The sequence below is a fragment of the Moschus berezovskii genome, chromosome 27, assembly GCF_049115385.1.
Source record: "Moschus berezovskii isolate FMDL1 chromosome 27, NW_MosBer_1.0, whole genome shotgun sequence".
NCBI classification, from domain to species: domain Eukaryota; kingdom Metazoa; phylum Chordata; class Mammalia; order Artiodactyla; family Moschidae; genus Moschus; species Moschus berezovskii.
Window position 1 is genome coordinate 6,068,212 of NC_142486.1, and position 27,970 is coordinate 6,096,181.

A 27,970-nucleotide genomic window follows, 5' to 3' on the forward strand; every position below is an offset into this window, starting at 1 on the left:
GCCCGAACTCAGAAAGCCGGTTCTCTGCTACAGGACCGTCCCGCCGGCCAGAGAAAGAGCGCGACCTCCGAAAAGTGGACCGGGAGCACGATCGCTGGACCAAGGCTGCATCTGCCGAGACAATGGGAGCGGGGAGCCGGACAGGAGGCGGGGCCCGGGGCGGGGCTCCGCCAATAATGGTAAAGAGCCGAGTTTAGGGGCGGGGTCAAGGAGAAAGTAAGCCAATGTACTGGGGAAGCTCGGCCGCTGGGCTGTACTCGGCAGGACTAGGAGGTTAGGGGAGGGGTGTGGTCTTCCTCTGAGGCGTGGCTATCTGCATCGAAAGGCGGGGCCTGGGTGGAACCCAGCCTATGGTAGTTGAGAAGCCAGATTAAAGGCGTTACTACTAGGGCAGTGTGAAGCCCAGCCAATGGAGGGGGAATTTGGGGGCCGGGCTGGGGCGGAGCCAGGAGGAGCCGAGTTAAAGCAGGTGGCCCGCGCACGGGAGCCCACGTGATACGGCTGCAAGCTGGAGAGCTCGTGGCCGCACGAGGCTGCTGGAGTGGCGTGGCTAGAACGTGGTTAGCACGAGCTTGCATACGCTCAAGTCTCGCGACAACTTGCAACCCTGAGACGAACCGTTGGGCTCGCGCCTGCGCACGACACGCCTCGCGCCTTCCCGCGTTTTTCTGGATTTGTCTGCCACACAGGGGTTCGGGGGCGTGACCAGACACCTAAGGGACCGAAGACGGTGACTTTTCTTCAACGCTGCTCGGCCAGAAGTCGCTGTCCCGGGCTGTCACAGTGAGACTCCCCTTTCACCCAGGCGTTCGCCGTCCCCCGCACTCCAGCCCTGAGAGAAGACCCTCCCTCCCCCATGGCTTCATCCACAGAGGCCAGGAATCCCAGCCCCGAACGACAGATAATCACTCTTTTGAGCGGTTAGACGGCTCTGTAACCCAAATAAAGTAGCCCTGCGTGAGGTACAGAGCCTCTCTTCTGGAGAAGTGGAGAACGCGAGCTTTCCGCGACTGCTTCATCGTTTCCGGCCGGGTTTTGGTGGTTCCTCCAGCCTCAAGTCGTTAAGCGCGTCCCAGTCTGGTCCTTGTCGGGGGTCAGGTTCTAACCTTGCAGAAATGGAAGTTTCTGTGCTTCTGTAGGGGGATGGGAGGTTACTTTCTTATTTTTCTTGTCTTTTGTTTGCCCCGTGGGAGCTGGTTCCGTTTCACAGGCTCCTCTGAATCGTAGGGAGAGAAGGGTGTGTTTTAAACTACCCGGTGTGTTCCTTGCTCGAGTCTTGGGGAGCACCTTCAAACCCGAGGATGGCTTTGGGGCGGTGGTGTCTTTAACTCCCTGATGCCTTGGGTTAGGACTCTCTCGGTTGTTTTTTAAGTTTGTTTTTTTTAATTGACGTATTAAAAAAAAACGGCTTACAGTGTGGCGCCAATTTCTGCTGTACAGCAAAGTGACTCAGTTATACACAGGCATGCATTTTATTTTTGCCGTGGACTGTTTTTGAAGTCTTTAATAAAATAATTCGTTATTTATTTCTGGCTGGGCCTTCGTTTCTGCCAAGGCTTTTCTCTAGTTGTGTCGAGCGGGGGCTACTCTTCAGTTGTGGTACCAGGGCTTCTGGTGGCTTCTTTTGTTGGGAAACACAGTCTCTAGGCCGACTGGGCTTTTAGTAGTTGCGGCTCCTGGGATCTAGAGCACAGGTTCCTTGGTTGTGGCATATGGGCTTAGTTGCCCCACACCATGTGGGGTCTTCCTGGACCAGGGATGGAACCCATGCCACCTGCACTGGCTGGCGGATTCTTTATCGCTGAGCCACCAGGGAAGTCCCATTTTTAAAGTCTTTGTTGGTAACAGTATTGCTTCTCTTTTATGTTTCGGTTTTTTGGCTGGGAGGCATGTGGGATCTTAGGTCCCTGACCAGGGATGGAACCGCTGCCCGCCCACCTCCCACCCCCATTGGCAGGTGAAGTTTTAACCACTGGGCCCGACGGGAAAGTCCAAAACACACACATTTTTAAAAAAATTTATTATTTTCCTGTATGGTTTATCCATAAAGTTGTGCTTTTCTGTTTTTTAATTGACGTATAGTTGATCTACAGTGTATTATCCCTCTTATTTTGCCCTCTCCCCGCTTCCCTGAGTTCCAGAGCCATTTCCTTGTAAAGAAGGGGGATCGTTGGAGCTGGGAATGGAGACGTGATGGGTCAGGACGCCTTCTCCCCTCTTCCCTCTCTCCTGAAGCTGGACCACTATGCCCACCCTTCGGTCGTCCTCCTCCCAGTACCAGAGCTCCTCCTCGCCGAGCAGCGCGTCCTCGCCTCTGCGCAGAGCGGTAGCAGCTGGACGGAGGAAAGTGTCTGCTTCTTCTAGTTCTTCTGTGTCTGTCGCCATGCCCTGCAATGACGGGGACTCGAAGCAGACTTCAGAGGGGTGAGTGAAGTTGGTGAGAAATGGTTGTGTCGTCCTCAGGTTTTTCCCATTTTCATTTTCCAAACGAGCAAACTGGCATCACTTGTGTGACTGTGAAAAGCTAGGAGATGCTGTGCTGGTTCAGAACAGTGACCCACGCTTGCCCCCAGCTCTGCTGGGTGCCTTTTGGCTGCCCTAGGTGTTGGAAGCGTCAAGTATAATCCATCCTGTTATAAATCCATCATCCATCTTGTCTAAACTTTTCTTGAACAGGTTTGTATGTTCAGCAGGGACAGCCTCTGGTAAGGGCGCAGACATGGGGGAAAGGGAAAAGAGTTCTTTATTTGGTGCCACAAAATGAGTATATCCTTTTTAGTTGGTGTCCTGTAATTCCTTCATTTGGGGTTATAGAAACAAGTCCTTATCTGTTAGCATTTATGAGCTTATTCTGTGATGGTTATAAAAGTACATCTTGGGTTTTAAAAAACATTTTCTTTAAATCTTTCCAGGAAAAAAAGTCTCATACAAGATCTAATTTAGCCCCTCGTAATTTTTTTTATTGAGGTATAGTTGATGTATGATATTATATAAGTTTCAGATATACAACATAATGATTCACCATTTTTAAAGTTTATGTTTCAGTTACAGTTATAAAAATATCCCCTGGTAATTTTAATTGGTCTCTTCTAAATCATTGTGCTGTTTAGAACCAGGTTATATCTGTTTTGTACATTTTAATCAGTAAGAGGTGAATTTGTTTTAAGGGCTGAAATTTAACACCAGGCTCATATTAATCTCCTGTTAGTGTATTAGTATTAATCAAGCACAACTTCCTGACTGATGCTAATTTTTCTCTACACAGCAGTGAACCCCCTGACTACCTACGTGAATATCTTTTATCTTTTTTTTTTTTTAATGTGGATATTAGGAGAGTTTGGAGAAGGAAATGGCAACCCACTCCAGTGTTCTTACCTAGAGAATCCCGTGGACAGAGGAGCCTGGTGGGCTGCTGTCCATAGGGTCACACAGAGTCGGACATGACTGAAGCAGCTTAGCAGCAGCAGCAGGAAGGAGTTATGCTTCATCTCCCTCAGTGCCTCATTCTTCATTTCCAATGCTTTCTTTAAGTGAAACTTCCTTTAAGACATTGTCTCTACTTCCTGCCAACAGTCAGCTCATCTCTCCTTAAAATCTGAATATATTTTTCTCATGGAGAGGGGTATACAGTTAGAGAAATTATAATTCATTTACCCTTTTATATATAGGGACTAGGGTGTTGTATCTAAGCAGAACCACACTCCTTCATAGGGATAGTGAATCTTTGTCAGCTGGTGAAGGCAGTGATTTCGAAGACAACTTGAGACGAAATGGGAAGAAGAGAGCAGCAAAACGTCCACTCAAACCATCCCCAGTGAGTCAGTTTTGTTTTTGAACCTGGTCTGGGAAGCAGCGAAAGAAAACCTAGAAGAGGCTCAGGTGATATGCTTGATGAAAGGACAGGGCTTAAGAGTATTAAGGGACAGAAGTAGAAAAAAGGCAGATTTTGAAGAGCGGAGAATACAATATTAGGGTATAGAGGAACAGGAATGGGGTTAAGGAACTTTTAAAAGGAGATCAGGCTAGAAATAATAAAGTTTACAATATACAAATCCTTGATTTCTAAGCTGAGTCAGTAACTCAAACTCTGCTGTGGAATTGGCAGCTTAAGCCTGACTGATTTTGATGAAAGTAAGTGTTAATGTCACTATTACTTTTTAAAAACATTCATGATTTCTTTATACTAACTAGGCAAAACTTCCAAAGAGGTCCCGCACAGTGCGTGCCCGTGGTCAGAAAGAGTCAGAGCCACCAGCCAGTGATCTCTTTGATGCTGTGAAAGGTGCCAAAAGTGACATGCAGGTAAAACAGTATCTCACCTCTGTTTCTTGATACCATCGCATTCCTTGTCGGGTGGAATGATAAGAGCAGATGTCTACAGACTTGATTTAGTGAACATAACGGGTATCAAGAAAGGCAGATTAGGCCACAGGGTGAATCTTCAGAGTGACCTAGGGAGATCTTGCATGAGGGGGAATGTTCCTTCCTAATAGTGTCACAGATGAGGGTAGGTCTTGCCTTTATTAATTGATGGAAGGGGCAAGGAAAGGCATTGGACAATTTAGAGAAGCAGCTTGGATTCGGGTGGCAGCGTGTTCACCCCTGTCACTTTTAGCTCCCCTTTGACAATTATACCTATCCATTCTGCCTGTGTCTCCTTTAACAAGAGAGATTGATTTACATTTATTGTCAGTACTGATATATTTCAATTTATTTCTACCATCTTATGTGGTTTTGCTTTATCTTGCCTTTTCTGTTTCTCTTTCCTCTTCTCTTTTTTCCTTTTGAATGTTTTATCTCATACAAGAACCTGAGAACCTAACATTTTAATTCCAGTTAAACCTTACAGTTTACATTCTATTTGGTATTTTTTTTTTTTGGCAGTGCCAAATGACTTTTGGGATCTTAGTTCCCTGACCAGGGACTGAACCCGTGCCCCATACAGTGGAAATGCAGAATCCTAATGACTGGACTGCCAGGGAAGTCCCCTTACATGCTGTTTGTTGTGCAGTGTTTTAGTTCTGTCCTTTCCTTCTCTTCCAAGTAGACGTCATTGTTTTAAATAATATTTGTTTATACTTATCTACATTTTAATCATTTTTTTGTTCATCATTTCTTCTTTTAAAAAATATTTATTTGACTGTGCTGGGTCTTAGTTGCAGCTCTCAGGATCTTCAATCTTTGTTGCAGTATGCAAACTCTTAGTTGCATCAGTTCCTTTCAAATCCAAAATCTTGCACACAGAATCATTCTCTTGCTGTCCAAAGCTTCTGTTTTAAAATTTCTTTTAGATAGAGTTTATTAACAAGCTCATTGTTTGTGTAAAATGTCTTTTACCCTTGTTCTCAAAGGTTGCTGGTATCAAGTTCTAAGATGATTTTTTTCTCTCGGCACATTAAAAAGATGATTCCACTACCTTCTAACTTCCTGTATTGCTGTTGAACGTCAGCAATCAGTCTAAACGCTGTCTAATACAACAATCTCTAATGATGGAGATGTCGGTATCACTGTTGTCTGATACAGTATTCCACCAGCCACACATGGATTTTTGATATGTGGCTGGTGTGACTGAGGAACTACATTTTTAATGTTTGATTTAATTTAATAACTATATATGGCTGGGACTGTTTTTGTGCACATCAAACTTGTAAATGTTTTTGTTTGTAAATGTTAAATGCATGTCCTTTGTAATTTTTTTACTTTGACAGTTTTCAGGACTGTTTTGCTTTTGTGTTCTTACGTATTATCGGATGTTCAGGGCTGTAAACTTTTCTTTTCATGCTTGTGATCAGTTAGGTTCCAGGCTCTGAGGATGGGTGTCTTTTGACAACTATGCAGAATTCTTTTTCAATGTTGCCTCTTTCTCATTCTGTTAATCCCCTTCTGGAATTCAATTAGACATCATTAGAAATTCTCGCTCTATTCTCCATGTCTTAATAACTTTTTTCCTTATTTTTATTTGTCTTTCAGGGCTACATTTTGGATACTTTCTTTGACAATCTTCTACTTCACTCATGTTGTGCTGTATCCAATCTGTTTTTAATCCATTCATTGAAGTTTCAAATTTTATTTATTATATTTTGCACTTATACACATTTTGTTTGACTCCTTTCCAAAGTTTATTGTTCTTTGATTGTATTTTCAAGCTTCTCTTTTATTTAATCATGGAAATAATAATTTTATAATCTGTGATAACTTCAGTGTTTGAAGCCTGTGAATGTAATTCTGTTTTTCTGCTAATTGTTAGTTTTAGTGCCTTGTTTCTTTGTTGGGGTCTTTGTCCGGGTCTTCAGTGCTGGGTCTTTGTTGCTGTGTGCAGGCTTTCTCTAGTGGTGGCAAGCAGGGGCTGCTCTCTAGTTGTGGGCGCAGGCTTTTCTTTGTGGTGCCTTCTCTTGCTGCAGAGCACGGGCTGTAGAGTGCAGGTTTCTGTAGTTGCGGCATGCATAGTTTATTTTCCCCATGGCATGTGGAATATTCCCAGACTAGGGATTGAACCCATGTGCCCTGCATTGGCAGGTGGATTCTTAACCACTGGACCACCAGGGAAGTCTGAGGAATCACTTTTAATTAAATTCTGATTGAAATTATTTTTATTTTATTGGTAAGGTGGATCTGGACTGCAAATCCAGATATAGGAACTGGCTTATGGTTATGAATTCTGAAGGAACAATTCTTTTTTTCATCTACCCCACACTAAGGTCATAACAAGCTAGTTGTCTTGCTTCCCCTTCTGACCTGTAAATTTATTTCTCATTCTTGCTTTCATGAAGGTGTGCCTCTTTTCAAGAGCCTCCTTTTGGACTACTCTCTTTGGAAGCCCTTTAGCCTTTGTCTCCTGTACTCTACATTCTATGCATCCATCTGGAATAGAAAGTTAGGGTTCCTGGGGTTTAGTACACCCTCAGCAAAAGTCAGCTTGCTTATCTCCCAGAATTGCTACCTTCACTTCCATTTTTGGTTTTATGGAATTCTACCTTTCATTCTCATTTAGTAGTACATTTTAAAAGATGTTTTTAATATTTCAGTCAGAAGTTTAGATGCTTCAGTTAGGAAGCTTATACAGAATTTCTAGTCTATCATATTGCCAGAAATAGAAATCATCCACACTGTTTTCCTAGTCTTTGGTAGATGACTGGCTGGATAGCTACAAACAAGACCAGGATGCAGCATTCCTGGAGCTCGTTAACTTTTTCATCCGGTCTTGTGGATGTAAAGGTGAGGAAACTTTACCCTTTTCTTACCCCCAGCCTTTTTCTCTTATAAAACTTTTTCTTTGTGAATATGAGTAGGATTAGGCATTCCTAAAGAGAGAGGGTAAAGTGTAAGAAAAGTTTCCCTTATTTAACTAGTATCAACTACACTGTTGTTTGGTAAACAGGGAAATGATCCAGTAATGAAATGTATTGGTTTGGAGACAGAATCCTTTGGAGAAAAATAAACATACTAATGTGATGATGTTTACAGATTTGGACCATCAGACTTTAAGTAATCTTTTATTTTCTTATCCCTTATTTCTCAAACATTTCATCTCATATTTCTCTACTGAAACTGTGGCCCCAGGTCCCCAAAGGCCATGACATAATTTACTGGGGCAGATAGTCTTATAAGACTGCAGGTTGTATTATAAGAACCTGGCATAGTTTCCTTGCTTTCTTTTTGTTTGGAATATTTTTTTTTAACTGTACTTTTCTGCTGTTTGATTCCCTGGGTTTTTCTAGACAGGTTGCCTTACATCAGATATTCCAATTAGATGGTAGCAGATTTATGACTAGAATTCAGGTCTTCTGATTCCCCACCTGAGCTCTTTTCAGTATATTTTTAAGATCATCTTCAAATGTTTATGTAAATGGTCATGGTATCTGTTATTTTCCTTCTAAGTACCTCATCTCCTCTATTCCTCAGGCACTGTGACCCCTGAGATGTTCAAGACGATGTCTAACTCAGAGATCATCCGGCACCTAACTGAACAGTTTAATGAGGTGGAGGAAGACTATCCAGGATTCTCTAGCCACTCTTACTACAAAATACAAGGCCCATTACCCTCTTCTTTTTGATTCTGGGAAATAGGATAGCTTTTAGAAGGAGGGGTTTAATCTCTTGGGAGCAAAAGGGACCTATACACATTATCTGAATATGCCTACAGAGTTGAGAATAAGATATAAGAGATGCATTTTTTTACTATATGGTTGGGTTTTGACATCCAGTCCCTTTGACTCCGTGGACCTGGTCGTAACTCTCCCATCTTTTTGTAAACTTTTCTTTAGGATTCAGGAGACTATCCTCTGACAGCTTCAGGCCCATCCTGGAAGAAGTTCCAGGGCAGCTTCTGTGAATTTGTGAGAACATTGGTCTACCAGTGCCAGTACAGCCTCCTCTACGATGGCTTCCCCATGGACAACCTAATCTCCCTGCTTACTGGCCTCTCAGACTCCCAGGTCCGTGCCTTCCGTCACACTAGCACCCTGGCTGGTAAGCATTCACTGTTAACTCTGTAAATGTTCTCATGGGGGTTGGTAGAACTTCCTCTGTTCTCTAGTCCTGGGTCTTCTTTCCTGCCTGCATTCTAGCTGTTTACTTCAAAGTCATGCTTATTTTGTCCTGAACCTTCATCCAGTTTCTCACTAGTGGGATTGTAAAAAAGGGATGGATCACAGTGACAGTTTCCATCTTTAATATATTTCTCTGAGCTCACTGAGAACAGGCTAAGGATTAAAAGAAGCCCAAAAGAGGGAGAAAAAAAGCCCACTCCAAAACAGTGAGTCTTAGGATTTTAGGGTGACCCTGCTCTAGCTTTTCTTTTTCACTGCCCCCTTTTCCTTCTTTTTTGTACATACCATCCCTCCTCGCACTTAATGATTTTCTTGTTTTTACTGACTCAAAGCCATGAAGCTGATGACCTCCCTAGTAAGAGTTGCCCTCCAGCTGAGTCTGCACAAGGACAACAATCAGCGTCAGTTCGAGGCTGAACGGAACAAGGGGCCGGGACAGAGAGCGCCTGAGCGGCTCGAGAGCCTGCTGGAGAAACGCAGAGAGGTGAGATGTTGCTCCGCTCCTGCTCCCATCACAGCTGCTTATCACACTGCCTCATCTGTCCCCAAGCTTCTCTCCCAGGCACAGTGCCCAGGCAAGCCTTCAGACTGTGAATGGTGGAGTCTGGCAGTAGTTTAATAGACCCATCCTGTTAGAGATCATTGTATGTTCAGCTTGTTTCTGGGATGTGAGCTCAAGAGCATTTCTAGTTTAGAGTAAATTTTAAAAGTTCTCTGTAATTCCACTTTTGCTCAGTTTCTATCGTCTGCATTCATTATCACAAGTGTTTAAGTGTTGTGCCTGCATCTTGTGCAAGGAATTAAGCATTGACTTTCATCTCAAGTGTATGGTATGCAGGAGTACTGGGAGGCCAACTTCTGGTGGAGGAGGCCAAGTTTTCAAGGAATGGAAAGGACACAGGCCTGTCATTCACTCCTGGATTAAATTCTGTTCCAGTTAGCTAGCTCAATGGCCTTATGTAACCTCTAAGCTTCAGTGTCCTTTCCTTTCAAAAGGGGGTAATTGTTTTTGTGACGACTAAATGAGACGAGTAAATTAATTGCCTACCTAGGCACATAGTAAGTACTTGCTTTGATTCCTTTTAAACCTGAAGAAGACCACCAGAGGACATAACTCCCAACAAAATCTCTTACACTGTGTAAACCTTCAAACAGCTGTGTATGTCATGAGACTTAAGACTGATTTTCCCCTCACTTCTCCAGAGTATCTGAGACCTCCCCAGCCATGAGGTTGGCAGGACTCACCATGTCTAACTGTGCCAGCTGACTGTTTTCCAGCTCTCGTCAAAGATCTCTTCCATGCTAAATCATTAGAGGAGGGAACGTTCTACTTCCCGGATTCTCTTTTGATATTTTCACCACCAGTGTGATCTTAATCAGTATATGTATTAAGTCTGTCTCAAATCTTATATACACTTGTGTGATTGTTTTATTTGGACTTCTCTGGCTCTTGAAGCTTCATCAGTTGTAGTTTTACTTTCTGTCTTTAATTTCTCCCTCCCCACTGGTTTCCTCTCTTCAGTTATAAATGTATATAAACGTTTGAATTTATCCTTAATCCTTCTCTAAGTTACTCCATTTCTATCCTTTTAGTATTTCCTGCCTTAATATCCAACTGAATCCTTTTTGCTACCTAGCTTCTACCCCCATTTTTTTCTTTCAAATTGTTCTCTCCAAACCAGTAACTTCTTAATCCCTATAGCCAATGGCCTTTTTTCAGCCTCCCTTTTTGACTTGTAAAATTTGGTATTGATGGACCCACCTTTCTTCCTTTCCTCTCCATCTTTCCTTTTCCTTTAAATATGAAAATCTTCAAATGTTCAAAAAGATATATTGGTAGAATGAACACCACATATGAACTGTCTAGATTTAACAACTATTATTTCGTTCACTCAGTTGTATATTTCGCTGCTGCTGCTAAGTCACTTCAGTCGTGTCCGACTCTGTGTGACCCCATAGACGGAAGCCCACCAGGCTCCCCCGTCCCTGGGATTCTCCAGGCAAGAACACTTGAGTGGGCTGCCATTTCCTTCTCCAATGTGTGAAAGTGAAAAGTGAAAGTGAAGTCGCTCAGTCGTGTCCGACCCTTAGCAACCCCATGGACTGCAGCCCACCAGGCTCCTCCATCCATGGGATTTTCCAGGCAACAGTACTGGAGTGGCTTGCCATTGCCTTCTCCATATATTTCACTATACTTCATCTATTTTTTTTTCTTGCTATTTTTTTTTTTTACTAAATTGTGGATGTGTGTGTGTGTGCTCAGTCATGTCCAATTCTCTGCGACCCCATGGACTGTAGCCCTCCAGGCTCCTCTGTCCATGGAATTTTCCAGGCAAGAATACTGGAGCCAGTTTCCATTTCTTACTCCAGGGCATCTTCCCAACCCAGAGATTGAACCGCATCTCTTGCACCTCTTGCATTGGCAGGCGGATTCTTTACCACTAACGCCACCTGGGGATATTTTAACCTAAAGATTTGGATATGTCCTCTAAAAAACATGTTCCTATGTTATCCCAATTCTATTTTCCTATCCAAAAACATTAACAGTGATTCCCTAATATTTTCTAACCACAACTCCTATTTAAAATTTTCCATTTGTCCCCAAAATGCCTTTTCAGTTCAGTCGCTCAGTCATGTCCAACTCTTAGCGACCCTATGGACTGCAGCACGCCAGACTTCTCTGTCCATCACCAACTCTCGGAGTTTGCTCAAACTCATGTCCATCAAGTCAGTGATCTCTCATCCTCTGTCATCCCCTTCTCCTTTCTTCAGTCTTTCCCAGCATCAGGGTCTTTTCCAATGAGTCTTTGGAAAATGACCAAATGACCACCTCATTTGCATTAGGTGGTCAAAGTATTGGAGTTTCAGCTTCAGCATCCGTCCTTCCATTGAACACTCAGGACTGATCTCCTTTAGGATGGACTGGTTGGATCTCTCTGCAGTCCAAGGGACTCAAGAGTCTTCTCCAACACCACAGTTCAAAAGCATCAGTTCTTCGGCACTCAGCTTTCTTTATAATCCAACTCTCACATCCATACATGACTACTGGAAAAATCATAGCTTTGAATAGATGGACCTTTGTTGGCAAAGTAATGTCTCTGCTTTTTAATATGCTGTCTAGGTTGGTCATAGCTAGTCTTCCAAGGAGCAAGCGTCTTTTAATTTCATGGCTGCAGTCACCATCTGCAGTGATTTTGGAGCCCAAGAAAATAAAATCTCTCACTGTTTCCATGCCTTTTATATCTGGTTAATTCCAGCCAGGATTTAGTTAAGGACTGTGCATTTCATTTGTTTTTTTGTGTGTTTCTTAAGTCTCTTTTAATCTTGTACAGAACCTCTGCCCCAGCCTCCACTTTCCCCTCAGGATATTGATTTATTGAGTTGGGTCAGTTGTCTTCAAGAATGTTGCCTTGCAATTCTGCTTCCCTGTTACCTGTTAGGGTAACAGATAACATCTAATCTAGGGTTTCTCAACAATGCCATTTAGGAGGCTGTCCTGGCATTGTTTCAGCATATGTGCTCAGTTGTGTCCAACTCCTTGCAACACCGTGGATTGTAGCCTGCCAGACTCCTCTGTCCATGGGATTTTTCAGGCAAGAATACTGGGTGGGTTGCCATTTCCTCCCCCAGGGGATCTTCCCTACCCAGGGATCAAACCCACAGCATCCCTGGCCTCTATCCACTAGGTGGCGGTAGTACCCAGGTCGTAATAAACAAAACTCTTCAGACTTTGCTGAAGTCCTGTGGGAACCCCAAATTGAGAATCACTAATCTAATTGCTTCCTTCTCTTGCTCTCTTTTTTTTGTTGTTCCATTTCTTTTTTCAAACAAATTGCATTTATTAAAAAAATTTCCCCAGTTGATGTTCGTAAAAAGCTTGTATAACTACCAGCTAGGACCTCTGAATAGCCAAAGATGGTCAAAATAACAAGACACAGAAGGGAGATTATTTCCAAACACAAATCTCTGAGGCATTAGTTGACTGTACAGCTTCTTCCAGAATTAGAAGGTTTAACCTTTTTCTATTCTGATAACTTATTGGCTACATTTTCTTTTTCTCTGCTTTAGACTGATGAACTTAATTACTTTCATTTGCCAACTCCAACTTTCTCATCAGCTTTGTATTTTAGGTATCTTACTGACTGCCTAACTTCACCAGGATATCCACTATCACATGTGGATGAGTAGGTGATATTCTTTTCCAGGGTATCTAATCCATACCCTCAAAGGAGAGAGAGTGGCTTGTAACTTTCATACCTTATTTATAGATGTGTATTTTTTACATGGAGAAAAAAGTGATTTGGGGAGATAGAAGTATTGTGAACATGTGGGAAATAAAGCCACATGACCTGAAAATAAAAAAGAGAAGGTTTAAAAGGGAACATAGGATACAAGAGGTTCAGACTGTGCCCTGTAATTAATAGGAAACAGGTGAATGTCATATTTTTCTAATATTTTTGTGGCCTTATACTGTTGGGGGACATGAGAGATTGACCTGTTCCTCCCCATCCTCCAGCTTCAAGAGCATCAAGAGGAGATTGAGGGGATGATGAATGCCCTTTTCAGGGGTGTCTTTGTACATCGGTACAGGTGAGTTACTGGGCTCCTCTCATTGAAGCAGCTGGGTCCTCAGTTACAGAGTCTGTAGAAATAACAAGGTCCCCTCCTAACCCTGTTATCTGGTTAGTCCCACAGCTCGGAAAAAACTCTTTAACAAATGTTCCAAATTAGGTTTAATTTATTCCTGCCTACAAAGGATTGTATAAACTCTTCTGGGAAAGAAGATAAGAGCATCAGGCATTGATGAGTATTCTTCTGCTCCAACTTTGCCCAAGACCTCCCCTCCCCCATCTCCCTGGGGCTTGAGCCTTGAAAGGACAAGAGGAGAGAGCCAAAAGCAGGCCTTTCTGAGGGTTTACAGCTCTGCAGGCCTTTTCCCAGCCCACTTCACCCTGCCTTTTCACTGTGCTAAAGGCAGGGGAGTTTTATACTGGGTAAACAACTGATAGAATTAAGTTGAATGTCCGTGTTCTTGTCTCACTCTTACCTAGATTTCAACCTCTGCCTTTTCAGAACCCTTCAGCTGATTTAATCTTTTTGAAGTGGAATCAACACACACACGTGGATATGTTGTACAACATAGGGAATATAACCCATCATCTTACAATAAATGAAACATAATCTTTAAGAATTATGAATCACTGTTGTACACCTGAAACTTATTTTGTATATCAGCTGTATCTGAGTTCATCACACATGCAGTTTGGCCGATAGTTGAGATTCCAAAATCAGTTTTTAAAAGGGGCATGGAGGATAAGTTTTAATGATTGGTTACAGAAGGGAACTGTTCACGTTTTAATGTAATTTATTTACATTGGGAGGAGGAAGTGAAAGGGCTAGTACTTGATGTTTAGTCAAGAAAATAGATTCTTCTGTGACAAACAGATATCTGCTAGGATGGAAAGTCAGTTTGGAGAGGTGAAAAGGGTCAGTTTTGTTTCTATGCCTAGGGATGTCCTTCCTGAGATCCGTGCTATCTGCATTGAGGAGATTGGGTCTTGGATGCAGAGCTACAGCACCTCTTTCCTCACTGACAGCTACCTAAAATATATTGGCTGGACCCTGCATGATAAGGTGAGAGTTGAGTCAGTCCTCTTCCCTGCCCCAGGATGCTTCAGCTTTTCCTGATCTTGCCACTTAGGTGTTTCCCTAGTGATCAGTGATGAACTCATCAAGACACTGAACCTCAAAACTCCTCTAGTACTGGGGAGAGAAGGGTATATTTAGGGGATTAAATATCTTAAAACAGAGTTAAGGGGAGAAAGACTTCCCCTATGAAAAGGCAAGAAAGTTATTGATAGGGTGGTAATACAAGTGCTGGGGTGGGAGCCAAAAGATCCTCTTAATCAGGATTGCTAAATTCTGCTGAAAAGGAGAATTTTGGGTTTTAAATGAGAAGACAGTCTTTGATTCTCTTTGAGACATCTCAGAATCTTCAATATTGAGGACACCCAGACCCAGAATGAGCAATCTGAGAGGGAAGCATGGAGATCCAGTGGGGTGGGTAGAGAAGGAGTCATTCGCATTTCCATTCTCCTCAGCAGCATCGAGACGTGCGTCTGAAGTGCTTGAAGGCTCTGAAAGGGCTGTATGGCAACCAAGAGTTGACTGCACGCCTGGAGCTCTTTACCAGCCGCTTTAAGGTAAAATCAGGACTGTGCTCCTGTGCTTGGCTCTGTCTGTGGTTCCCATTTCCTCACCTCATTTCTCTGCTTTTATTGCTTTTATGTATCCATGGATATTCCAGTGTCTGCTTCTACACCCCCCCCCCTTAGGAATCTCTCAGATTCTAAGAGGATGGTGTTTGGGGATGAATACAAGGAGGTAGTGATGTTCTCCTTCTTACAGGACCGGATGGTTTCCATGGTCATGGACCGAGAGTATGACGTGGCAGTGGAGGCCGTTAGATTGCTGATACTTATCCTCAAGTGAGTCCTGGGAAGTGGAGAGACAGGCATCTCAGGGTTATCTTTTCAGTATCAGACAGGCCCTTCTAGAGTCTCTTTCCCTCCACCCATTGTAGGTTGATTCTTGTCTGTGTACAGGTTGAAAGAGATCATTCCCAAGTTGCAAGAGCTCCAGGGGGGCATTTCCCTTCTTCTCTAACTCTCCATATCCCTCTGTCTCCCATTCTTCTATTTTCAAGTTCTTTGTGAGTTAATCCTTGTTGGCTTTACTTATTTCTAACCTTAATTGTGCCGGAGGACAACATCCATATCCACCTGCTCATTTTGCTTTTCTCCCGGCAGGAGCATGGAAGGGGTGCTGACAGATGCAGACTGTGAGAGCATCTACCCTGTTGTGTATGCCTCTAACAGAGCCCTGGCCTCTGCTGCAGGGGAGTTTCTATACTGGAAGTGAGTGGGGTTCCTTTTGTTTGTCTCTTTAACACCATCTTGGTTTCTCTCCATCGTCTGCCGCTGCTCTAAGCTCCCCGCTGCAACGCATTAGTTTTCCTTGGTGTCTCCTTCCTGCTTCAATTCCTGGAGACTTTTAACTCTGTGTCTCATTCTCCTTTAATCCTTTCTCCCCATGGTAACTTGTACTCCTTCCTTTCTCCTGTGCTGTGCCCTTTCCCTGGGTCCCTTCTACCAGGCTCTTCTACCCTGAGTGTGAGACAAGAGCGGTGGGCGGAAGAGAGCAACGCCGAAGTCCACCCACCCAGAGGACCTTCTTCTACCTTCTGCTGTCCTTTTTTGTGGAGAGTGAGGTGATGTATGGAAAGGAGCTGTTGTGCTAAGATGTGCAGGTCGAGAAGGATGGGATCTGGCTCTGTAGAAAGGGGAGAAATGATTCATTGGTAGCTACTTCTAGCATGTTAACATGTGGCTTCGGTGATTTAACATCTGCCTCCTCCCACAGCTCCATGACCACGCCGCATACTTAGTTGACAGCCTGTGGGACTGTGCGGGGCCTCTGCTGAAGGACTGGGAGAGTCTGACAAGCCTGCTGCTGGAGAAGGACCAGAGTGTGTACCAACTGGTAGCCAGGGAAGGGGACCTCTCCCCTCCTTGTAGGAAACCAGGAAAGATTTCTCTCCTGATTTGTAAAAGGCATAGGTCATGGGTGGTGGGGGTGATGGAGGGGGTTCTTAGGGATCGGGGGTGGCTAATCTGTGAATCTGTGTTTTCCATCCTCCTGCCACCCCAGACCTGGGCGATGTACAGGAGAGCACGCTGATAGAAATCCTTGTGTCCAGTGTCCGGCAAGCTTCAGAGGGCCACCCACCTGTGGGACGGGTCACAGGGAGGAAGGTACAGCGTGAGGGTGTGGGGGTGAGGCTGTTGGCAGTGTTAGATCCAGGTGGGCACTGTCTGTCCACCTCAAGTCTTAGGCTATGGTGCTCCTTCCTCCGCCTCTCAGAGAGCTCCATTTCGAGCAAAAGAGCTCTGAAGGGAGCTGCTTATCTTCCTAGGAAGATGAGATTATCAGGCAGAGGAATACACATACATACACCTTTCCCCCATCCCCAAATGACTAATTTCAGGGCTTAACCCCAAAAGAACGTAAAGTCCAAGCCGACGACAAGGTGAAGCTGACTGAGCACCTCATCCCCCAGCTCCCCCAGCTCCTGGCCAAGGTAGAGGTGCCTCATTGCTCAGCCTTTGGGAAACAGCGGGTGGAAGGAAGTGGCCTCCAAATTAGCAGTGTGGCAGGTTGTAAGTAGGCTTCCCTCTCAATCACCGCAGTTCTCAGCTGACGCAGAGAAGGTGGCTCCCCTGCTGCAGCTTCTCAACTACTTCGACCTCAACATCTACTGTACCAGGCGCTTGGAGAAAGTGAGGGGAGAGGACGACACATTCCCTCTTGCTTGCTGCTTTTGTCCTAGAGCCAAAGATTCTACTGCCAGTGCCTGGTTTTTCTTAAGGACATGGATTCTAGAAAAACCAATAAGCCTTCCCTCTCTTAGGCATCTTATCCTTGAAGTTCAATGTTTTCAATGCTGTTTCCTTTCTCCCCATCTCTAGTCCCCTCAGGAGGAGTTCTCTCCCCCACGACACTGTCTTCTCCCACCTTTTCTCTCTCAGCACTTGGAGCTGCTCCTGCAGCAGCTGCAGGAGGTGGTGGTGAAGCACACGGAGCCCGCAGTGCTTGAGGCTGGCGCTCATGCCCTCTATCTGCTGTGTAATCCTGAGTTCACGTTCTTCACCCGGGTGGACTTTGCCCGCAGCCAGCTGGTGGATCTCCTGACCGACCGCTTCCAGCAGGAGCTTGAAGAACTGCTTCAGGTGGGAAGTGGGCTACGTGACAGGACTCCCTAGACCTGTGTGGGAGAGGCCGCAAGGTACGGGGTTATGGATCCGCGAGATTTCGGGGAAATGCCACACGGACCTCCTTTCTTCCTCAGTCGTCCTTCCTAGATGAAGATGAGGTGTACAGTCTGGCAGCCACTCTGAAGCGCCTCTCTGCCGTTTACAAGTGAGCAGCTCCCCTCCTGCTCCCTCTTCTATTGCTGCCGGTGTCTGTTCCAGTGTAACATTTCCCTCTTCCTGCCCCCTTCCCCCCACAAAGTGCCCATGACCTAACCCGCTGGGAGCTTTATGAGCCCTGCTACCAACTCCTCCGAAAGGCTGTGGACACAGGAGAGGTTCCTCACCAGGCAAGTAGACAAGTTGGAAATGTGGAGTTTTAAGGGCCCCGTGTCCTAGGTGGCCACCTTGCAGGTGGTTCCAGTTCCAGGGATGTAGAGTGGATGAGAGAGAGCTCCATCGAGTGTGTCATTCCTTCTGTCCCACTCTTGGAAGGTGAATGTAGTTTTCCAGCACTTGAAAACAGTCATTCTCTCTGGCTTCTGTGGAGTCAAGGATAATATTGAGGAATTATAGGAGACTTTAAATCAGGAAGAGGTGGCATTCCTGCTCAGGATAGAATCCTCTGATGACTGTCTAGAATCAGTTTTTTCCTCACCAGAAAAGGAAGTAGATCTCTCCTCACCTCACTCTCTCTCTTCTGGTCTGCTTTTTTCTTCCTTCTTTCCTTCATGTGTATCTGCCTGTCTGTGTCTCTCCCCGCCTGCCCGTTAATCTACTGATCTTTGCTTTTTAATGTGTGCTTCTTACAGGTGACCCTGCCAGCCTTGACTCTTGTCTATTTTTCCATTCTTTGGACACTAACCCACATTTCTGGATCAGATGCTTCCCAGGTGAATATGGGTCTGAGGAGGGGGAACAGGAATGGAGTACCAGTGTCTTCCTTCATTCCTTCCCCCTGAAGTCGTTGTCTCCACAGAAGCAGCTGTTGGGTTTGAAGGGCAGGATGGTGGCCTTCTGCGAACTCTGCCAGAGCTGCCTCTCAGATGTGGATTCTGAGATCCAGGAGCAGGTGAGCGTTTGTCAAGGATGCACATCGTCTGTAGCTCCACTCCCATGGTCTGAGGAAACCCATTCTGAGGGGAAATTAGCAATATAATTTCTGTCATGGTCAATTTTGTGTCCTTTTTAAGCATTCTTTTTTTCCCCCGACAGGCTTTTATCTTGTTAAGTGATCTGCTTCTCATCTTCAGCCCTCAGATGATTGTAGGGGGACGAGAGTTCCTCAGGCCCCTTGTCTTTATTCCTGAAGCCACTCTGCAGTCTGAGCTAGCCAGCTTCCTCATGGATCACGTCTTCATCCAGCCTGGGGAACTGAGCAGTGGTACTGGGGCTCAGGAAGGGTTTGGGGCTCAGGCCTGCCTCAGGCTTGGAGGGCAGGAGGCCTGAACTGTGATTCTGACATTTCCACTCTGCACTTGGGGGGAACCAGGTCATTCCCAGGAGGATCACTTACAGATTGAGCAGCTGCACCAGCGGCGCCGCCTCCTGGCTGGGTTCTGCAAGCTGTTGCTTTATGGGGTGCTGGAGATGGATGCGGCCTCAGATGTTTTCAAGCACTACAACAAGGTACGGCAGGGCGCCAGGCTGAGCACGGCTCTGAGCCATGACCTCAGGCACTGTAGCGCCACAGAAAGGGTGGGGGAAATGATAGTACCAAGCTAAAGGAAAAGTGGGGGGAGGCCCGTAGTTTAGAATAAGGGACAAAGGAAAGAGACTTAGTAGTAAATAATTGTGCAGAAACAACTGTTGGAAGAAATTCATTGGAGGGAAAATATCTTAATCTTCCTGTCCAGAAATTTTTTTTTTTCCTTTCTGTGAGCCTAGTCTGTGGAATGGGGTAATGTAAGAAGGGGAATAGAAAGAAGAGGGTTCAGTCCTTCCAAGGTACTTGGATACCTACCTTGGTCTCCTCAACCCACCATTGTGTTGATTTCTATTTATTGAGTACCTAGCATCCCAGGCACTAAGGGCTCCTCCGTGAGCAAAACAGTCAACAGTTCCTGCTCCCTGGAGCTTCTGTTCCAGGGGGAGAGACAAATAGCGAAGGTTTCAGTGCAGTGACAGTGTGTTCTGGCAGGTTTACTCCTCTTCTCTAAGAAATGGACTCCAGGCAGGGTTTCTTCCCTTAATTATTTGCCTAAACTGTAATTTCTCTGGGGCTTTGTCCCTACTGGCTGAGATGTGGTCTAGTATGAGTTGTTTCATGCTTGGATTCATATTTCCTACCTCAGGTCCTTTTGGAAGAAGGTAATAGTTAGGGCTGTGAAGAAAAAATCAAAACAGAAATAGTCCTTTCCTGTGGTCAATATCATTTTCTCCACTTCCTTCCCATCAGTTCTACAATGACTATGGTGATATTATCAAGGAAACATTAACTAGAGCAAGGCAGATTGACCGAAGTCACTGTTCCCGAATCCTGCTGCTGAGCCTCAAGCAGGTACCCCTTCTGCCTGGGGGGCCTCAGGCCTTCTGTGCCCTCCCTGTGGCCCACCCCTAGCTGTTCAGAATGTGAGATCTTTCAAAGCAGGAAGTTTCTAACTTATTTTGACTTTTATTTCACATGATAGTCTCCTTCATAAGTAGTATATCCATAAAAAGTAATTTATTTTAACCGTCAGGGCAGTTTCTACCCCAATCCCATATAACTCCTATGTGAGTTAGCACATGGGAGCACCAACAATAAAGTGATAGGGAATTCCTAATTTTCTTCTAGTCTGTTGTCTCTCAGCTCCTTCAGTTACTACAGACATTTTAATTTATTGTTACAGAGCATGGTGAAGCCTTCTCTGGTGCAAGGCAGTCAGGAATAGGGTTAGTGTCCTCAGAGGAAAGAAAGTAAAAACAGCAGATGGTGTCCCAAACCCTTTAGAATTTCTGGACAGAGAAGGGAATGCTGTTCTTGCTTGTTCTATCTTGTTCCTCCCTTCCCCACATATGCCGTGTCTCCTGGACAGTTATACACAGAACTGCTGCAGGAACAAGGGCCCGAGGGCCTGAATGAGCTTCCAGCTTTCATCGAGATGAGGGACCTGGCCAGGAGATTTGCCTTGAGCTTTGGGCCCCAGCAGCTACAGAACCGCGACCTTGTGGTCACGCTACACAAGTAAGGAAGTATTGGTAGAAGGCAAGGCACTTGAACCTTCCGGAGAGGGCCAAGCCAGAGGCTGTGTACAGGATCAGCTGGGAGTGAGTTCTCAGAGGGAGGGGCATCAGGTCCAGAAGTAGCAGTCACATGGGTGAGCGGGTATCTCTGGGTGACGGGCTGGGTCCAGGGGGAGGAAGAAGCACTTGGACAGGATGCCTCAGCCCTGGGAGAGTTGGGAGGGGCCTGTCTTCCTAAAATGATTCTGCTCAACCAAGGGAAGGCATCAAGTTCTCCTTGTCTGAGCTTCCTCCAGCTGGCTCCTCCAGTCAGCCCCCAAATCTGGCATTCCTGGAGCTCCTTTCGGAGTTCTCCCCCCGACTCTTCCATCAGGACAAGCAGCTGCTGTAAGTTAGGGGTGGGTGGATAAAGATGTGGGTGAGAGAGGAAGGGTTTGGTAAGGGCTGTGACCACTTCAGCCAGGCTCCATCCCGCCTCTTTCTTAGACTGTCCTACCTGGAAAAGTGTCTGCAGCGTGTCCCCCAGGCACCTGGTCGTCCCTGGGGTCCAGTCACCACCTACTGCCACTCCCTCAGCCCCGGAGAGAACACGGCAGACGTCACCCCTGAGGGCTACCCCCGCTCCAAGAAGAGGCGAGTTGAAGGTAAAGTGCTAAGAATGTGGGTATCAGGGTGCTCAGCGCTACTGGCTTGATTGCCACTGCTTAGTGAAGCCGCATATGGTCTTGCCTCTTTCAGAGTCTTGCGTTTGGTCAAATAAATATTCATGGAGCCCCGACTATCATTAAGGCTACTCATTTTCTTCAAGGTTTATCTAGCCAAGTAAAAATAGCCAACTTCTATGAAAAATTAAATAGAAACTAATGTTAAAACCAAAGATTGAACTAAAAAACCTGTACATTTATGATGCCTCTTGTTGACATCTTATATTGTTATTTTGCAATTTTTAAAAATTTTATACAGTCTTCATGATTTTTATAGTCTTCAGATGATTACTTGTCATATTTACATAAGTTTTTTCTTTAAAGTGATTTTTTTCAAATATAGTTTCATCTTGTGATAACACCCTAGAAATCACAAATTTGAGGTGTAAGTTAGTTTTCTAGTGTACATTTTAAAATACTACTAGTCATACCCCATTCCCCCAGGTCTTGGCAGTATACTGACCTATTTCTTGTCTCTGGGTTTGCTTATTTTAGGCATTTTATGTAACTGGAATCATAGTCTGTGGCCTGTGTCTTCTTTTAATGAGCATGTTTTTAGGGTTCATCCATTCTTAGCATTTATCAGTACCTCATAACTTTTCATGGCTGAACAATATTCCGTTTGTATGGATATGTCATTTTATCCATTCATTAATTAATTGACATTTATATTGTTTCAACTTTCTGACTGTTAACACATGATGCCACTGTGAACATTCATGTGTAAGTTTTTGCATCAATGTCGGATTTCACTTCTCTTTAGATATATGTAGGAATGAAATTGCTTGATTATATGGTAACTCTATGTGGAACTTCATGAGGAACTACCAAACTGTTTTCCAAAGTGCCTACATTGTTCTGCAGTTCCTACAGCAATTGACAAGGGCCCCAGTTTCTCTACATGCCAACATTTGTTATTGTCTGTCTTTTATTTTATCCATCTCTTAGTGACTGTGAATTGGTATCTCATCCATGATAGCTTAAATTTGTATTTCCTTAAGTATTAATACTGTTGAGCATCTTTTCACATGCTTATTGGCTATTTGTATATCTTCTTTAGAGAAATATCTATTCAAATTCTTTGCTCATTTAAAAATAGGGTTGTCTTCTTATTGTTGAGTTGTCTCTTATCAGATATACAGAAAAAATTTCTCCCATTTTTTGTTGTCTTTTCATTTTCTTGATGGTGTCCTTGAAATACAAAAGTTCTTAATTTTGATGAAATTCAACTTACCTGTTTTTGGTTGTTTGTGCTTTTGATGTCATATCTTAAGAAACTTCCCTAATCTAAAGTCACAAAAATCTATTCCTGCGTTTTCTTCTGAGAGTTTTCTGATTTTAGCTAATACATTTAGGTCTGTGATCCATTTTGAGTTAATTTTTGTGTGTGGTATGAAATACGGTGTGAATTCTTTTTAAAGTCTTCTGTATACCACCTAAAATTATCTTTCATACCACCAGGAAACTCTACTTTTAAAATAACAAGTAAAGTAATACTTGTTAAGGACCTACCATATGCAAGATACTGTATTAGGTGTTTTAGAGGCCATGACAGATTCTCAAGCAGCTTACCATCTAATAGAAAAGAAATACATTTCTAGAAAATCTGAACTGTGAAGTCACCAGTAAGTGATAACTTGCCCGGGGTTTGACAGATGACTGCTATAGAATTCGGAGAAGAAAGGTATCATTTTATGTTCAGTTGATCTATGAAGGCTTTGTCAAGAAGATGGTATTTAAGCTAGATCTTGAAAAATGGGTAAGACTTACATAAGCTGAACAGAGAAAGAATAAGTACCTGGACTAGCAGAATAGCACAAGCAAAACAGAGGTCAGTGTTTGCCAAAGCACATGAATATATAGATTGGTTTGCCTAAAACAGGGTTTGTAAAGTTAGGATAAAACTGAAAAAATTGGTTCCATTGTTCATTCATCATACTTACTGAGCACCTTGCATTCAGTTGTGCTTGGAGTGCTGGAGTGAGCTTTCTTTGGAATAGTGTCAGATAGTGATGTGCTGTGGAAAAGGGTAGGTAAATACTGGGGAGGGGAGGGATGCAGTCTTACAAAAAGTGATCAGGGAAAGCCACAGAGAGTATGAATGCAGGGCAGAAATGTTCTCCACTTTCTCAGTGAGAGGGGGTGCCTGGTGTACATCAGAATAGCTGACGAGGACTTCACCTGGCGGCCCATGGTTAAGACTCTGTGCTTTCAGTGCAGGGGCTGTGGACTCAACCCCTGGTCGAAAAGCTAAGGTCCCACATACAACACAGCCAAAAAGTTAAAAAAGGGGCAGCTAAGGGAATAGCAGACAGGTGGGTGCAAGTGGTCCAGAGGCCATGGTGGGATGTCACTGGCTTGTTCAAGAAATAGCTAAGAGGTCAGTATTGCTGAGTGGAGAGTGTGTAGGATACAGGACCGAAGAGGTTGTCGGGGTCCCGAGCGTGAGTCAGAAGAAAGACGCAGAGTAAACTGGGTAAACATTGAGGGATTTGAGCAGAGGAGTGATAGGATCTGCCTTATATTTTAAGGGGCTTCCGGGTGCTGTGTGGAGAACTGACTGAAGGAGAGGCAGGGCTTGAAGGCAAAGAACTGCTGAGGAGGCTGCTGTAGGGGCCCAGACAGGCGGGAGCTGGTGAACTGGGGAGAGGTAGATGGGAGAAGTGACCAGACTCTGGACATATTTCCAAGCTGTCACTAATAGGGCCTCATAATAAGAATGTAAAATATGAGAGAGAAAGGAGTTGAGGGTGACTCCAAGGGTTTTGGCCTAACAGTTGGAAGACTGGAGTTGGTAGCAGCTGAGATGGGGAAGTCCGTAAGAAGTGAGACCAGGACTTTGGTATGTTATAGGTGGAGATGCTGGAGACAGGAGTTGAGTGCAGAGGGGGAGGCAGAAGCTTGAGATGGATGTAGGAGTTGGTACTTGAAGTCGTGAATCTGAAGGGCTAAGAAAGATGGGGAGAGGTCCTCGGGCAGAATCCTTGGACATTACACCAGTTAAATAGGCTGGGAGATTAGGAGTCACCTGGGGGCTCAGGTTCATTCTCCGGGAAGACAGGCTCACAGGTGTGGCTCTTCCCTGTTTAGGGAATGTTCTGCTTACACCAGAAGCAGCTCACTCTCCGGTTACTGGTTTCAGAGTGCAAACAAGGCTGTGGGGAGGGAGACAATGTGTATATGAGTATTTCCAGTTGATAAATACTATCAATTTGACTTACGTTTTAAAATAGCATTACCTGGGTTTTCTAAACATTTTGGCTTCTTTCTCCTCTGCCTTCCTCAATCTCTATAAGAGACAGTCCTTAATATTTTGAGCCCCAGGTTTTCCTCTTAACCCTTCATATTAAAACTATGCTGACATTACGGTCATCTCATTTTTTTTTCTGGCTTTTAGAAAATCCAGTCTTTCATTTTTCTGTTTCTCCTTAACTCTCATGCTTCCTGCCTAGTTTCAGGCCATTCTAAACTTTTTCTCACTACAGAAACCTTGAATGAATGGAATCTCAGATTTCTTCATTGATTAACTGAGACCTCTCAGTCTCAGGGACTCCGGCCTTCTCTCCCATTTGTTTGTATATTACTGTTTATCTGTGGAATGTATGTCTTTTCCATCTTGTTTTCTAAGGTATGTATGAATTTCTCCTGGACAAGCCCTTGATACAATTCTATAAGCCCTACTTTTTAGTACGTAGGGCTGCGCTCAGTTTTAGTCATGTCGTAATGAGACCGTCTAGATTTTCCATTGCTGCCTTATTTAACTTTTTCTTACCAAATCCTGAGCAGATCTTGAAAAACTGAAGTATCTCCAGTAAGCATGTGCCTCTGCTGCTTTGCAGGGCCCTCCAGGCGGCACAGAGAAGACGTCTCTGCATCCCAGGAGGAAACCCTACAGCTGAACAGCATCCCAGCCACACCTACCCTCACCTCCACAGCTGTGAAGAGTGGGCAGCCCCTCGGGGCGTCGGAGGAGATGGAAGAAGGCGGCAGCTCAGAATTGGCATTTCCCCAACGGTGTGTCCACGGGGAAACCTGGCTCTGATTTCCCAGTCTGGTGTCTCCCCATTTCTATTGTGTTGTTCCCTGCCACAGTTCAGTTCAGTTCAGTTCAGTCGCTCAGTCATGTCTGACTCTCTGCGACCCCATGAATCACAGCACGCCAGGCCTCCCTGTCCATCACCAACTCCCAGAGTACACTCAAACTCATGTCCACAGAGTCGGTGATGCCATCCAGCTATCTCATTCTCCGTCGTCCCCTTCTCCTCCCGCCTCCAACCTTTCCCAGCATCAGAGTCTTTTCCAGTGAGTCAACTCGTCGCATGAGGTGGCCAAAGTATTGCAGTTTCAGCTTTAGCATCAGTCCCTCCAATGAACATCCAGGATTGATCTCCTTTAGAATGGACTGGTTGGATCTCCTTGCAGTACAGGACCCCCTCATTCTTGGTTCTGCTCAGGTCCTTTCCCCTCTTTTCAGCTTTTCATTTTCTCTCTTTCCCTCCACTCTGAACTTTCTGCTGGCTTTAATGCTGGCCACTTTACCTCCTCTTTTTACCCTATATTTTTATCCCTTGTCACTGATCCCGCTTCATTCCCAACAGCCTGTACCTTTTAGGCAACCCAAGGTCAAGGTCCTCGAGTCCACAGCGTTTCCAAACTCCGTTCAACCCTTCAGGTCCTGGTCTGGGCAAGCAGCTGAGCCGGTGAGCTTTTCTCATCATCTGTCTTCACTTCAAGTCTGTCCCCCGTTATGCGAGGATTCTCCCTGATCAGTGCTGCTGTGCTGGTGCTTTCTGGACTGGTTTTAACCACACAACACTTCCTTCCAGTGTGATGTGGAGCCCTAGTGTATAAAACGGATGGAAGTAGAGCTGCTCTGATGGGAGCAGGGGTGCAAATCTGGACCCCTGGTCTGCTTACTGCCCTGCCCCCCGCTTCCCCATTCCTCTGGGGTGCCTGAGAAACTCTTGGGTCCTTGAAAACCTCTATTCTTGGCCACTGCTTCCAGGCTTAGCTTGATGGAAGAGGATGAAGAAGAATTCGAAATTCAGAACAACTCCAGTGAAGACTGGCAAGGTTCAGGCAAGGTGAGTGGACCCAACAGTCCCTTCTCCCTTTAGAACTGGAAGCAGATGCTAGGGAGAGAACCTAGAGTGATTCTCCTTTGTCTTGATGATGCCTTGTCCCTGGAAGCTGCCCCAGATGTTTTGAAAAAAGAGGAAGGGTTTGTAAGTTTCTGTTCACTTTGCTTGGATTTAAAATTTTTCTCCCCTATCCTCTCAAAAAAGTAAAGTACCATAAAGGACTGGAACCATGCTCCCATTCTCAATCCCCATGTAAGTATTTTGTTTCTTAATTTCCCCAGAATTAAAGGGAGCCCTCGAGCTAGAGAGAGATGGGAGATTACCCAGTGCTTAGAACCTGGCAGCAAGTCTCTCCTGTCCCAGCGCAGGTTCAGCTGACCTCCTCTCCTGAGAGGGCTGCTCAAGCCCCTCCTCCACTCACTCCTCTGCCCTTGCTGCCTGCTTCCGCAGGAGGAAATGCTATCAGTTCAGTACCTCTCATAGGAGTCCTAGGTTCCCCTACTTTATCAAGTTAACTCCATAACCCCTCTCAGCCTCATCTTTAAAATGGATCTTTTACACAAGATACAGAGAGAAGGCATCTTATAAACAGACGAGGATTGTGTTTCTGCTGCTGTTGGCTCCCTTCTCCGCTCTTTGAGGAGGAATGGGCACAGCGGAGCCAGTTGTGGGGTGGGTCTTGTGCTTGAAGGCAAAACCAGACAAAATGTTCCGGACAGCAGGACCTCTGTTAGGTGTTGAGTCCTAAAGTTCCCCCAGGAAAACCCGATCTCTGGTACCAGAGCTGAGCAAATGTAAGGTCTCAGTTGGCAGGCCAGGAGAGGAGGCACTGCCCTGATGACTCTAACTTTGCTCCTCTGCCCTCCCTGGCTGCTTCAGGGACCTACTCGGCCTCAAATTTAGCATGTGAAAGGGAAAGAACCCTCTGTCGTCTGCAGGTGATGGAAGTGGGTAGGGACTGTTCTGACATTTGACCCCCTTCTCTCTAGTCCTCCTCCTCCAGTGAGCACAGGCTGGACCTTTTAGATTCTACAGAGCTGAACATTGAGGTGAGCGTCCCCAGAACAGACTGCAGAAGGCAGGTTAAGAGCCGCAGCCTTGGGCTGCGGTCTCAGTCGCTTGGGGCTTTAGCGTGTCCTGGGGGAGGGGCGGTACGGGAAGAGAAAGGAGAGTTTGTCACCTGGAGGACATTGCAATCATCTTTTTGACCTCTGGTCCGTTGTTAGGTCTCTGTATTGTACTTTCATCTTTCTCATTACAGGATTTCTGACATAACCCTAGGTCTTTCCCCATCTCCACGACATGACCACTTAGAAAAGGCCAGCAGAAGATGGAATGAAAGGAATCATTACTTCCCCACCCCTGGTCTCTGAGAGGGGAAAGAGAGGTGGGCTGTGCCTTGCTACCCTGGCCTTCTCTGACAATGCTAGGCTGGAGCAGTCAGAAGCCCCTGTCCTTCCTGGGTCTCCGACCCTCTGTTCGTGCCTATTTTCTGCTGTTTGTTGTTGCGGGGGGAGGGGCATCACCTTAGTCGTGGAGAGGGGCACCGCACACCTGTGTTGAAAATAAGGAGCCCATTTTTCTGTATTGTGGGAAAGTTTCTGAGCTTCTTTTGTGCCCTGTTGATTTAGCTTAATAAACATGTATGAATCAGTTGCAGG

At 45.1% G+C, this 27,970-nt stretch overlaps 1 protein-coding gene across 1 annotated transcript; it reads left to right on the top strand.

Moving 5' to 3' along the window:
- The first annotated feature begins 51 nt into the window (after positions 1-51).
- STAG3 (STAG3 cohesin complex component) lies at positions 52-27,957 on the top strand. Its single transcript, XM_055410198.2, has 35 exons — positions 52-179; positions 690-783; positions 2,236-2,424; positions 3,712-3,814; positions 4,192-4,302; positions 7,119-7,215; positions 7,903-7,979; positions 8,265-8,469; positions 8,882-9,033; positions 13,066-13,139; positions 14,060-14,183; positions 14,654-14,752; positions 14,958-15,037; positions 15,359-15,466; positions 15,705-15,819; positions 15,972-16,077; positions 16,260-16,363; positions 16,597-16,689; positions 16,799-16,888; positions 17,138-17,338; positions 17,458-17,528; positions 17,622-17,709; positions 18,172-18,252; positions 18,339-18,431; positions 18,575-18,743; positions 18,852-18,988; positions 19,758-19,859; positions 20,377-20,525; positions 20,783-20,911; positions 21,011-21,168; positions 25,068-25,242; positions 25,827-25,928; positions 26,234-26,312; positions 27,299-27,358; positions 27,591-27,957. Exons 3-35 carry the CDS (start codon positions 2,246-2,248, stop codon positions 27,621-27,623), a joined length of 3,744 nt encoding a protein of 1,247 aa, XP_055266173.2. The 5' UTR covers positions 52-179; positions 690-783; positions 2,236-2,245; the 3' UTR covers positions 27,624-27,957.
- The last annotated feature ends 13 nt before the right edge of the window (positions 27,958-27,970 follow it).

Bases quoted from the DNA above. Each gene is read 5' to 3' on its own strand.
- STAG3 (XM_055410198.2), top strand. From the start codon at position 2,246: ATGCCCACCCTTCGGTCGTCCTCCTCCCAGTACCAGAGCTCCTCCTCG. The intron at 16,690-16,798 runs GTAGAGGTGCCT...CAATCACCGCAG, and splicing joins TCCCCCAGCTCCTGGCCAAG to TTCTCAGCTGACGCAGAGAA. The intron at 17,529-17,621 runs GTGAGCAGCTCC...CCCCCCACAAAG, and splicing joins CGCCTCTCTGCCGTTTACAA to TGCCCATGACCTAACCCGCT.